The following is a 14,599-nucleotide window of genomic DNA, read 5'->3' on the forward strand; positions in this document are numbered from 1 at the left end:
TCGCAATGCGCCGACTCAGTAGCCGCGTGCTCACCGCGGCCGGAGGGTTTCGCGGCTAAGCGGTGCCGAGCGTCGCACAGTCGCGACGGCAGCCACCGGCGCGCGGTTATACCCCCTTTTCTTCAAACCTGCACACGCAACCCCGCTACGTACGGCGCACGTTTTGCCTGTCTCCACGACGGCGAAGGAACGTTGCACCAGGTTGCGAGAGAAAGAGAAAGCGAGAGAGAGAGGGCGTCTTACGCGGTTGCCCGCCGCAACCCCCCTCCGGCATTCATCCCCGGAGAAAGAGAGAGAGAGAGAGAGAAAGAAAGAGAAAGGGAGGGAGAGAGAGAGAGAGAGGGAGGGAGGGAGAAAAAGAGAGCGGCGTCGCCGTCGGCGTTTTTGAGGATCGGTTGCTCCTTTTCATCGAAAGCGGCGTCCGATCGAGGGCCGGCATCGTTCTTCAACATCGCGACGGTGCACGTGGCGCGCGTGGCACGCGGTGTTTCGAGAGAAAGACAGAATATATAGGTAGAGACAGATAGGTGGATAGGGGTAGCGAGCTAAAGAAGTCGAGAAGAGGGTGAGAGGAAAATAATACAGGCGAGAAGGAGAGAGAGAAACATTGAGTGGTACAGAGGGGGTGGAGAGAGGTGGAAAAAGGGGGAGAGGTGGCAGAGAGACGAAGACCGAAAGGGGGCGGGCGGGAAAAGGGAGAGACAGAGAGAGAGAGAGAGAGAGACATAGAGAGGAAAAGAAACGGAGCACGAGGAACTGCACATTCCGGCGAACAGAGGAAGTCACCAAAGAGAACCACAAAGGGAGCCTCGTATCTTCCCTTCCGTTTTTTCTGTCAATCTTATCACGTAAAGAAGGACGGAGGAACCGACGATCACAAGTGAGTTGGCGAGGAGGAAGCGGGACATGCTGGAACCACGCTGGAGACCCGTCCAGGTAGCCTTACTTCACCCTGCAACACTTCTTCAATGCACTGCCTGTCTGCCTGCCTGCGAAGGCTCGTTTATATAATGCACATAAATATCCTCTACCTGTCTTTACTTTTCTCTCTCTCTCTCTCTCTCTCTGATCTATTGGATGTTTCTTCTCTTTCTTTGTCTTTCTCTACTTTGTTCTTCCTTATTCGATTTTGCTGCGTTTTATTTTTCGTCACCAGCTTCATTCTTGATGTTCTTTGCGTCGCGCTGTAGTCAGTGGTGACAGCCACGTGCCACCGGCGCTACCCTTCGCACGCTGCTGCTGGAATTTGGAGTAATCCTTTTAACATTTTCTGCTTAACGCGCGCTTTCCTCCACAATTTAGCGCGACGAACCCTTCACTTCTATTTGGCACATTAAGAATTTAATCGTGCGGAATATTTATGTCACGATATTTACTTTTTTAATTCATGTTCAGATTTATATTCTGAGAGATATAATCAATTGAGATAGATATTTCTTTCGATCGAATTAAAAGAGACACTGACATCTGTAAGTTTAAATATATGCAGCTTTTTTTATCTTAATGTTATGCGTATGTTATGTGTATATTTGTACACGTTGTTTCAGAGAGACACTCTTTCTCTATCTTGTTACATAGTCTATTTGTTTGTGTGCGTGTGTGTTTATTTGTTTGCGTATGTGTGCGCGCGTGTGTGATTGTAATACAGATTATAACTTTTTCTCATAATAATATACAAATTTAAATCATCTATATAATCGCTAATATAATTTGATGAACAATCGTATTCTTCTGTAACATTTTGAGATTTGCTGTGTATTTTGAAATTTAGAGCTATCACTAAGTTTAGAATATTCGTCGCGTGGCACGATTTCGTCACTATTAATCTTATAAATTACGTTATAAATATGGACATCACCGCGCGCGGGATTAAATAGAAATGTAAAAGTGCGGACGCTAGGAGAAACCGAATATTTCGCGCGATTTACTTTAATCGAATTTAGGTCGTGGCAAAAATAGAAAGGAGATTATAGTACGATACAAATTTTGAATTAATCGATCGCTCTCGCGAAAGAAGAAACTCGTATTTAGCGATACTTTATTCAATGTTATTTCTTATTCAGTTTTTTATTCACGAATTCAAACACATTCGTTTTTTTTAATTTCATGTGTATTTTAAAAGTTATCGATTGCATTGCACGTTGTAGAGAATATTATCTTAACGGGGTTTCTTTATTTCTCTCGCAATTAACAATAATAATCACACAAATGTATCGTTGCCAAAATTGTGGATATGAAAATAGAAACGTTATCACGTTATCGCCAATAAGAGCTGCCAAGACGAAATGATTTAGCGCATCCCTTCTGTGCTGCTAAATGAATTAAATACGACGTTTGCGTATAATGCAGACAAATGTGTTCTTTGCTTCTCGATTTCCTGATTGAACCTGTGCTTCATCGGAGCGATATTCGTGGAAATGACACTTTAACGATCGTGACAAGACAAATAGGCGCGCCGGACAAGCAAAATGGTTGGTCAAATAAATCTCACTATACATCGACCTAAGATTAACTACATTCGGGTTACTAAATATGTACCTGCGCCGGTACAGAAATCTTTGCGGTAAAGCGCATTTTTCCGAAAATAATCTTGGCAGAGGTGCGCCGCCTTTGAAGCTGCCTGGAGTCTCGAATAATCTAACTTTATATGAATCACCGCGTTATTGGCTGAGGAAGTCCAACGACTTGTTTCGAAACGTTTCTGACAACCTGACAAAAATTCCTATTTCGTGTTTCATCGTCTGTCACGCGAGGCCTGTATGGCGTTCACTGGGGCTTTGCTACCATGCGAGCAACTTCAAACAAAGTGATCAAATGGAGAGATCGGTAATCATTACTCACGTTTGTGAATTATGCTCGAGCTACTTTGAAACGTATGTTTGCTATATCGAAATAGTGATCGTTAAACCCGTTTGCAAGTCATGGTAACAAATTTGATAATGTTTGAAATTGATGTGTAAAATTAGCAACGTTTTAAAATATTACTCTGGACAAGATATTAGATAAGGCATTAAATTTTACGTTTCGGAATAACAAATCCAACATTGTTTTTAGCAAGGAAAATGCACTTGTATATACTTAGCTATAGGAATTGTTCTTAAAATGTGAATATAAAGTTAAATTTTTATGAGATTTTTAGACAAATTTAATATTTTACGTGCATTTTCTTGACACATAGATCACGATATCATATTATTATTATACTTTTTCTTAGAATACACTTTTTTATATAATTATTAAAGTAAGAACGATATTTTTCTTTGACATAATTTTGCAAATAATTAATTTGTTTTTGAAATGTCTTCTATCGATGGCATTACGATACCATTGTCGATACTTTGGTGCAATTTTTCTGAAAAACATAAAATATGTGCAAAGCGGAACCTCGAATTTACAGTGTCGATGATTCTTTAAATTTGATAGCGGAATTTTTTTACTGTTTCGAACGAGACATCGCGGAGATTCGCGTTTCGAAGGGGGGTGAGACGTAAAGGGTGATGGCAGTTGCGCTTCAATCGACGAACGCTCCATGTTATCAGGGAATAGGGGTGATTTTTTTTTTAAGTATACAGCCGATAGAGGTAGTCGGTCGTAGTATGTGTGGGTGGCTCGTCTACGAGACTGTAGAAGCTCCGGGTGGTGTAGTAGGTGGAACACCAGAGACGGAGGCGGTCCTACCCTGCTTGGGGGCGTTAAAGAAGTGGATGGGGTTGGCCACCCCCGCGCGTCAACCCTTACACCCCGCTTTCTCCGAAAGCTTCGTGTGCCCCCCCGGATCTCTTCGATCTCATATTCGCCAATCAGCCGACCCATCCCGCTCCTCCACCGGCGAAGTTGCCCGGCGTGAGTATCTGGCTGTCTGGCATCTTCGGTTGACCGTCGTCGATTTCTTCAAAATTCAAAGATCAAGCCTGCCGAGAGCAGGAGACGGAGCGAAGACAGCCAGCAGTTCGCGCGGCCGAGCCGAACGTTTCGACGGGACGAACCGCGAGGAACCGCTTGCAGCAAGTCGCTTCCGCAGCCGGTCGATCGATTTTGTGTCGTCGGGAAGTGTTTTGTGCGCGGTATCTCATCGTCTTGGAGGAACTCTCGCGAGCGCGGTTCTTCCCGGTTGATGACTTCGGCCTGGCTGTCACGCCTTCTTCACGGTCGCGCCTGGCCGATCAGGCAGACACGGTGAAGAGGGTGGTGTTGCGCGTCAATCGTGATATATATTTCGCATCATCCCCGCCACCTTGGCTTCGCCCATTTTCTCACCTCCTCCGTCGGTTCAGACGTACGTGCCGAGTATGCGTTCGCTGTGTTGCACACACATCCATCGGTGCATATACACGGATACGCGCTGAGTGCAACGGGAGCCAACACAGCTGCGGCATAACCCCCCGTTTTCGCGCTTGCTTGGCACGGCACAGCATCCCTCTTCGGCCACTTCCGGCCAGGCCAGGCTCCGCCCACTTTTATATTAATCACGTCTTGGTTCGCTCCTGGCTTCTGTTCTCCATCTTTCTTCCCCAGTGAGCGATTTCCTACCGCGGACGCCTGGGAACCACACCTTTACCCGTTGGCTTATTCATGTCCCGGGCCTTGCGACGCGGACCTCGACATCTCTTTCTCTTCCTCTGTTTTTCCTCTCCTCCCCATCTCGTTGCCGATCTTGCGGAAATACGGCGACGATGCTCTCTACGACGTGACGCTGCAAGCCTGATGGAGATATTCGCGTATAGCTGTTCGCGGATGAACTTGCAATTCTTGGCTTCTCGGATGCATCATAAAGATATATAGTTTCATTCATTTAGATATGACGAATGGTGATAACAATATTCTGCGAGGATTTATCCTGGTATGAATAAATTAATTTTCCCTCTTTATTCAGAGTTTAATATTTATCATAATATTCTTCTAAAATTCACCGCGTCATTTGAAAATACAATACATATCTGCCCATGTGAGATTTATCGTTCGATATGATATATATCATTACACTTTTATGCATTAATTGCAGAAGCTCACTGATCTTTTTTTTTTTTTAAATGCACAGAAACGCGTCTCGTTGAGAATGACAATTCTATGTAGAGAGACTCGGTGAAAAAGCGGATCGTTGGAACCAGACGCGCGATGAGGTGAAGAACACACAGCGTTTCGTGTGCGTTCGGTGCCGGAGTAATGAATAATAACCTGTTATTATTACCAGGTCGAGCAATAAACACGCAGCTCGTGCCCCTCATGCCGCAATAAGGCTCGTCACGCATAGGCGCGACATTTGTTTTGCGCGTGGAGTTCGCAGGCTGTTATGAACCACCTTCCTACACAACAGATATTGGCTCCATTGTTACACGTCGTATATCGTGACTGTTTCTCCACCGCTTCCGTCAGTCGCAACCACTTTGCCACCACTTCGGTCTCATTGATATTCCACCTCGTGGTCTCTTCGCTTTTAATTTTTCTTTTGACAGCTTTGCACCCTTTTCTGTCAAACAACAGCGCCGATAACATTTGTAGTGTCAGATAGTTTGTGATGATTGTATACGCATCGAGCACTCGAATATATCGCTTTTACAGAAAATGATATGATACTGCCTCATTCGATAATGTCCAATTATTTTTAATGAATTTGAATTAAATTAAAACGAATTAATTTAAGGAAATTTTATAATTTTTGTATAGGATAGTAAAATTTTTACAACTTAATTTTTAACTAAAAAACGAAAGATTCATACTTGTTAGTAGGTACAATGTTAGCATGAGATATTCATCGTTACACATTCTATGTCGTGACCACTGTTTCCCGACCTACCACACCTTACTGCTCCCTTTTTAACATCGCACAGCAAAGTCCGCTGTTTTCACCCCGACGATCTTAATCGTAGCGTGCTACCCCGACTATAATACACATTACTGACACAGCAGGCCGAAGAATCATTCTAAAGACAAAATTATAATGTTCATGGAGGTTTATCATGTTTACATTTGATTGCTCTATAATTTTGATTCATTATAGCTTTTGATATGGAGAAGATTGTTCGAAAGCCAAGCCAAATATAGTCCATAGAAATGCTATTTTTCACTATTCATTTTTAATCGAAGGAAAGAAACGATATCTAATTAAACTTTGAAATTACAGTAGTCTTTTTAATTTTTATTCGACAAAAAAATAGATATGTGATTTTTACATTTCGCGGAGCACAGTGAAATGTGATTGAAAATAGTGCATGCATGTCGGACGAAAATATATCGTGGGCGTCGCGAAATTGACATCGCCGATGCGAATCGGCCGAATTCCTACGACCCGGTTCATTTTGCCGCGATAATACGCATTCTATGTCATTTCGGCGGCGCGTGTAGTTTGGCAATGCATCATCGCCCCCGCGACGGGTATTTGTCAATAGAAACAGGCCGCAACCGCGGCAAGTATACGTCAATATACATAACGTCCGGCTGTTGACTTGTTACGTTGTCGCGGACCGCCGATGATTCGATGATTTGCCGATCTGCGACTGTCCCGTGTCAAATATGACCGGCGGCCGTTCTCGCGGGCGCATTAACACGGAGAACGCCGGTCCCGTCGTTCATTCGGGGCGATCGGCGCACTAACGCGCGTCGTTACATTAGATTATCAATCCGTCGCGATTGTGATGCGCCCGCCGGTTTGTACTTCGACTCGTTATGCCGCGATAATGGCCCCTCTCGTCGTCGTCGCGGCAATTTCGCGAATGTCTCTCTATTCAAGCGCGACACGCTCGCGAGTGACCGAATTTTACCAACGTGTTATATGAATATCCGAGCGAGTATTAAGACAGCTGATTAAGTTAATATTTCAATTGGCCTAAATCTAAATCTGAACATAGAAATTTTACTTGGATGGGTATCAATAGCTAGGCTTAATTAATTAAATTAATCACACAATATTCAAAGACATTGCATAACATGAAGGAAAAAATTAATATGCATATGTGTACTACTTCTTGTATATACGCGACACATATAAATTTATTATAAATTATATCATATAAATATTATATATATATATATAATATATAATAAGTATTATATATACTTATTTCATCATATCATTTTATCATACCATCGATAAATCTGCATCGTGCAAATCGTTATCGAGATAGTTTCGATCTATTCGTAATGTCGCATCTAACGCGGCGTTAAAAATATAATAACAATGAAATGGCTCGCCGTTATGTTGTCAAGCATCGACGATGATTCGTCGATCCATGACGGAGCCGTGTCAAATGTGCCCTCTAGCTGTTCCCGTGTGCGAGCTTAACATGGCCGGCTCATTTGCGATCGGCGCACTAACTCTCGTCGTTACATTAAATTATCATCCCGTGATTCTCTCTGATGCACCGGCAGTTTGTACGGCGACTCGTTATAACACGATAATGGTTCTGCGCTCGTCTCTTCGCCGCGATTAGCGTTAAACAGACACCCGTCCACGCAAACTCGTGCACCACTACGCGTTTGACGACGGTGACGTCAATAACTGATGTATTGGTGAATCTTCATTGTGACAGGTTACAGACTGTTATGGCCGTTCACCAACGACGCTAATCGAAATTCCGCTTCTATACCAGGCGAATTAAACAGTATATATGTCTTGGGATCTCGATAACGATCCGGGATATTTTTTTTTTGTTCATCTCGAAATTAATCTGATGGAAAGTATTTAATAAAATTTCAAGGTCTAGTTTATTAATTAATATTTATATTAACGCATTGTTTTGTGTTTGTGGTATAATACGCTTGCATTATTATGCAGTATTAAGTTATCAATTTTTAAAATGATTGATTGGGAGACGGGAAAAAAAAAATAGTGATAACTGACCCACTCGTGTCAGACCGAATGACCGTTTCAGACAAAGAGAGAAACGCGGAATGTTGCCAGTTCATATTTCGTTTGGGGGGTATCGGCTGTCCCCTTTGTGTACAAATCTATGTAATAATTGATATACGGTGGGACCGCGAGCACAGACACACACACACATATATATACAGTGGTTTTAATATGCCGTCCACTGTCCGGCGTTCACCGGGCTCTCTATTATAACACGGACGCATCGCAAACGAGATGCATCAGGAAGCGCGCGACCAATGCAGGCAGAACGAGTGGATAATGATCGGCTTTTTTTTTAAGTCCAACCCCGGCTACCTCCCGCATGGATCGCCCCGCCGACAAAGTCAGCAACCCTTTTTCCCCGACGTCCCGCAGGGAACGTGAAACGCGCTTTGTACGTCGCGATTTCGCGTTTTCGTTCGTCCGAGCACAATGACGAGGGTGGTCGTCCTTTTCTACTGAAAGAAAACCTCGTGTAACGGTATACTATCGGAAGACGCGGCCGAACGCATTCGCCAGAAGCGCTATTAAATGACTTGCGAGCGATTTTTTGCGCGCCGCATCGTCGACGACAAAAATACGGAACTTTGACTCTTTGCTAAACGAAGAGAGAATCGGATACCGAAAGACGCTATTCTATTTCGGATTGAAAATAACGTGAAAGCTTTATCAGCAACATTTTAACATATTTTCCGCGTTAGTTCTGTGAGAGTATAAAGAACAAGAAAATATATGTGTGTATCAGTTTATAATGTAGTATATCGATAGATGTTATTAAGAACTCTGATAGTTTAATAAAAAGTTTACTTATCAAATAATTTTAGATTATATAATTATTCCGAATATTTTTCAAATATAACATTTGTACATCAAATTGTGCAAGTTTATTGTCCCAAGTTCAAAAAATGATACGGTATTATTTTTGCACTTATGGATAGTTATTGATATGTCATGGACGGACTAGCTTTATAGATCGATTAAATTTTATATTGCACATAAAAGTGATAGTTGCAAAAATGTTATCCTAAGAAGGAAGTTTATGAAAAAATAGTAGTGAAATACGAGGGGAAGAATTGACCCGAATGTAAATGACCTGTATCTGAAATCGCAGCCCCGTTGTGTACCAATTACTACGGAGATATACGTGTGTAAGGGAGTATGGTCGATGTGCCAGCGAAACATAAACTGCGATAACCGTCCGTATCTCCTGCCTTATGGTCGGTTTGGTCTGACATGAGTAGGTCAGTTTTCACTGTCGAATACCAACTGCAATCGGGTTACATCGCCCTAAGTGCTAATAAACGCACGGATCTTATGAAGTGTTCTCTAGTTTCTAACCGAGATAACGATCTCAACCTGATTCTTTTAGAGTTATTCATTGTGACTAATAATAAATCTATATTCTTAGGAAAAATTATCAAGTATTATAATCAAAATAATCGAAAATATGAAATTAATTTTTTTTTATAAATATACTTAACATTTTAATTTTTTAAATAATAAAATTTAAAATTTTATTTTTTTTTGAGAATAAAAATTATTTAAGAGTTTAACATGTCGATCTCTTAACTCATTTTTTTAATAATTATGAAATAAATATGAAGAGAGTTATAGCGTTAAATATCAATATAAAAAATATTTACAATTAACACAAATAATAAAAAAATTTAATTATTTGTACCCATGTAAGAATGCATTACTTTTTGCAAAATGTTAAAAAAAATAAAATTTAATCTCATTAAATTAGAATTTTTTTAATGACGAATTTTAAGGAAGATTGTCAAACAATTAATCTCACGGGACATAGAATTATTGGTAAAAACGTCGACAAGTGACAACTTCCCGAAATTGGAGTATCATTGGTACCTGCATCACAATGACGCGTGCATACCATTGCAGCCTCTCTCGCTGCACCATCGCATGCTTTTCTCAGGCTCCATTGGGATAGGAAAATCGGTCGTGTTGATATCGCTATTGAAACAGCCGATCATTACGCACTTGTTCCGCATTGGTCGCGCTTCCCGATGCACCTCGTTGCAACGTCACCGGCATAATAGAGAGACGCTGCAGGCCGCCGCGCGCCCTGGTACCGACGGCATATCAAAATGCAGTTCGGCCGTGTTTGAATTCGCGGTTCCATCATGAATCAATTACCGCGCGGATTCGTACACAACGGCGAAAGCTCGCGCGTGAAGGATGAGGAAGGGGGAGCATAAAGGGAGGCCTTGCATGCGTCGATGTGGAGGAGGGGAAAGGATTGCAGTGTGCGTCAGTGTGTCGCTGTTGCACACGCGAACGTGTCACCCTTCCTCTCCTCGCATATCCCCCTATGCTCGAAACGTTTCATCGTTTCTGCACGAATGCACCGCTATCGTCGTCGTATACACCGATCGTTTCGTTTTTCTCCACCCTTCTTTCGCGTTCTCTCTCCCTTTCCTCTTCAGCCTCTGCCACGCTTCTCTTTTTTCTTTTTTTTTTTTTTTTTTTTATTTTCCTACGATAATCATCCTATCCAACTTTGCCCATTCGAAACGATGGCGCAAGTTCGTTGAAGTCACGCCTAGAAAAATGCGGAGGATTTCGTGCAGAGTAAAAGCCTAGGGGTAAAGGAACGGGGGTGGCTCTTTATTCGTTACGAAGCGAGGGTACTTCCGCGTCGTAAATGTCGTCGTGGTTTTGAATGTACCTATTTGTTAAATGCTATGCGCGTAATTGCATTATTATATGGAGCAATAAAAATTGCATTATAGGCACTAACAGAGAGCTTTCTTAGTCGTCAAAAACGGTTCAGTAAAAATATTCTATTCCACATTCTATTTCTAGAATTTTATATAAAAGCTATTCATTAATTATCTTAAGACTCTCTGTACAAAAGATGCGTATTTATGGAGAAAACTGATATTTGTTGAAAATTGTCCTTGTCTAGCTTTTAAGATGTTAATTGACAAACAGAGAACATTAGTGGTGACTTTGGTATGTGAAAAATAACGACTAAAGCACGACACGATTAATATGCCACATGTTGCTAAAGCGAAAGCTATATTATATCCTATTTGCGCTGCGCTTTAGCCTTAGCCACATATGACATTAACATATTGAACGTGGCATTATTAAACCACACGTTGCTAAAGTGGAGAACAATGTACACTACATGCCATCATTATCATTATGTCACAAAAGCAGACCAACATAAGATGTATACTTTCCTGCTTTAATAACAGATTTATTATTATAATGAATACAGTATCATTAATTATCAACAAGTATTTAAGCAAAAATAAGTAACTTATAACATTATAAGGCAGAGAACACTTGGATTTAACAATATATATAATCGTGTTTTTGAGAAAGAAACTTAAATTTACATGTGGAATTTTAGAAACAATTTAAAAATATGTTTTTCAAATAAAAAATTTGTTGAAGAAAATTATGCGAAATGACGTTTACACTGTTAAGAAAAATTAAGAAAAAATAGATTTTGATTGCGTAAATATAGTCTATAGATTATGTAAGGATCAAACACAATAGTTACTTTTAATCTGTTTTCCTCCTCCATTTATCATTTGTTATTCATTTACAAAGATCTGGTTATTTGTGTCTACACGTCGTTCATCCGTCATCGTTTAGTGAATTCTTGGAAAGTTTCATATCTTAGCTCATCTTTTTTGTATATATAAATTGTCATGAGTAACTGATTATGCAACACCAGTCGTCGTAGCCTAAATTTAATTTAAACGAGTTGAGAAGCTAACGAAGAGTTGTTTTCGTGCGGAAATGTATTTATAACGACAGACTCTCTCGTTCTAAGTCTACCGAGTCAATTTTTGACCGATTTGCTTTTTGAGGATTTACACGAGTTGTTTTATGAAGTTTAGACGAGAAGTTTTAAGTCTTTATTAAATGGTCCTTTATTAAAGTTAATTTTAAAATTTTTCTGCTCATGTTCTTATATTTATTGAATATTAAATCGGCACTTAATATAAAAATAATTTTTTGATCTTTAACAAAATACAATACATATTTTTACTGTTCCGTTATTTATTTCTTTTGATATTATCATAATATTTTAGTAATATTATTTACAATTTTAACATTTAAATCTTAAATTTTTATATCTATAATCTTGATGCTAATGAATAATTCAACGTAATAGTATAGCTAAAAATGATGCATTTATAAATATGATAATTAATCGAGATACGTATCAACAAACATATAAAAAATTCAATTCTACTCTTGTTTATTGCGCGACACGATTATCGTACATCATTTTTTATCTACTGATAAAAAAGAAGCGCGTCCGTATTAGAAGAACTTAATCGTGTCAGCAATCTAAACGGATGACAACGTCAACTCGGTGCAGCTCGTTATAGCTTGGTACAACGATAAAACGAAACATTCAATAAATGAATAAATAAATAATCAAGCTGCGAGATATTTTACTATTTAATATTCTTATCTGTTTTCTTCGAATAGCCTTCATAAATGAGCGCAATGTATACCATGCTATTCTTGTTTCCCTGTACAACTATATACCTACATTTATAGTTAATCTTTACCATAATTACACAGATCTTCTGCATTTAAATTGAAGATATTGATTGCCATACGGTCTTAAGATAACTCTCATCGTTGAAATTATTGATCAGAAAGAGATATTTATATTTATTTATAACTTATATGTCTCAATATTTGACGTCAGATTGAATTTATTATATACGGGGATATCATTTCTATTAACATTATATACAGAATTGTGTCTAGTGGGCTTTAATTGCAGTAATATTTTAATTGTTAAAATGCGCTCTGTTCTGATAGTCTACATTAAATTATGACAACTGATTTGTTTTGTAAGACAAAAATGCGAACAAATGCAAAATGGAAGCTATTTAAGTGCTTTCGCACTTCTATCGTGTCGTATCGGAAATTTTTTGTTTTTTATGTCTCGTCGCGCAGTTATATAGACCTGCCTGAGCCTCGTCAAAATTTTACGTTAGCGGTCCGGCAGATAAGAGACAGCCACAATTATATTTATTCGCATGCATTCACTACGATAAAATCGTATAAAACCGTTGCATCCAATCGAGGAATAGAAATCCATTCGCGATATCCACGAGGCTTACTTTAAATTCTTTGAAGCTCAAGCAGTTCTTATCAGTTTGTCGACACCTATGAGTTGCGCTGGAAAGAGATCGAAGAAGTCTGGGGAGAGCATAGCATTTGTGATACATACTTGAGTCTGTTTTATTCTCGCGTCAGTCTGTCGCTAACAAGCCAAACTACGTGCAAATTTCTGACGCGTTCTAAAAAATGCATCTCTCGTTTGCATTTCGCGATTGTTTCGAGCGTATATAGCTTATCTCGATACATTTAATGTCAATATTATTAATCGTTTCGTCTTAAACGTGCATTGACCTTACATATTTATTTTGTTAAAAAATATTATTTTGATATTCTGTTGAATAAAACTTGTTTATATCTATTTTCATCCAAATACGTGAAAAATTTGTTGCGCGAAAAAAGACAAAACGAAAAACATCGTGGCATTTTATGGATCGCCAATGCTTTGCATTCTTGTACATACAAGTGTAATCGAGCAACGTTCAGAAATGTGTTTCTTCTTTGGCTGGCGCGAAGGCGGCATAAAAATTCCTAATTTATGAGGTGGAAGACCCATTAAGGTTTGTTGCTTACAATCGTAAAATTATCTAATATTTCCATCTTAATTCGGTAAAAATTCATAGTAGCATTTTTTGTGCAAAAACTTTTTTAATTATAATATTTGTAGAGAAGATTTTAATAGAGAAACTATCGTATCTCTTAATGTAAAATTCCTCGTTCAATTTTTAATGCTTTTTTCCTTTTTTTATAGTAAACAAAAAATATTAAAATTATATATTATTCGAAGTGTTTTTGAATAAAAGACTTTCTCGAAGAATTTTATGAACACTATTATTAAAATTTTATAATAATTCGGATCTATTATAATTATAATTTTATATATAATAGTGAATTGTTACATTGAACGGAATTTCTATCGAATAACTCACAAAGAAATTTATAAATATCTAGGAAAGAGAGAAAAAAAAGGGAGAAAGAGAAAGAGAAAGAAAAGATATTTAAAATTCACATATTTCTTGATTAATTAATACTAAATTATCATTGTCATTTTATATTAATGAAATTGTACTAGAATTAAAAATATAGTCGACGAAAAATAATTCCTGCGAATTTGCAGAAAAAGAAGTCGCTTTACTTCTTGTATTGCACTCTTATCTGCGCTCGTTATTGTTTGCACAACATTGTTTTGTCCGAGATAAGTATCCCCCATATGCCTATCGTGCCACCGAGCATATATTTGCTTGACTCATTTCTGTTTGGTTCAAGAACTCGTACTAGAACATTTACAGGTTATACTAATTTACTTTCATTTAAAATGCTAATTTCGCAAAAAGTTATATATTTCTCTTCTGATTTTTACAATATTAAAATCGTGTAAATCTTACCTGATTTAAGTATTAAAATCGTTTTCGTAATCAAATTATTCTGCAAAAATAATATTATTAATTTTATTAATTATTAATATCTCCATAATTATTATAAAAATTTCTGCTTTTGAATTTTTTTATTTACATTGCATAGTTGCAGCATTGTCAGTTGATTTTAAATATGACCAATATTCATAAAAGATGTTGCATGCGCGCTTGTAATTTCATATTTCTATTTGAAACAAGGGGCAAATCTTTTAAATAA

The 14,599-nt window shown here is 38.6% G+C and overlaps 1 protein-coding gene across 1 annotated transcript in view; it reads left to right on the forward strand.

Moving 5' to 3' along the window:
* Positions 1–686: 686 nt before the first annotated feature.
* FoxP (forkhead box transcription factor P) overlaps positions 687–14,599 on the forward strand; it is a 272,069-nt gene continuing 258,156 nt past the window's right edge. The window contains 1 exon segment of the mRNA XM_085479832.1: positions 687–936. Within this exon segment, the coding sequence (XP_085335958.1) occupies positions 907–936 (30 nt within the window). The 5' untranslated portion in view covers positions 687–906.

Source organism: Nylanderia fulva, unplaced genomic scaffold (assembly GCF_048542155.1).
Source record: "Nylanderia fulva isolate GAGA-0341 unplaced genomic scaffold, ASM4854215v1 Scaffold13, whole genome shotgun sequence".
In the NCBI taxonomy this organism is placed as follows: domain Eukaryota; kingdom Metazoa; phylum Arthropoda; class Insecta; order Hymenoptera; family Formicidae; genus Nylanderia; species Nylanderia fulva.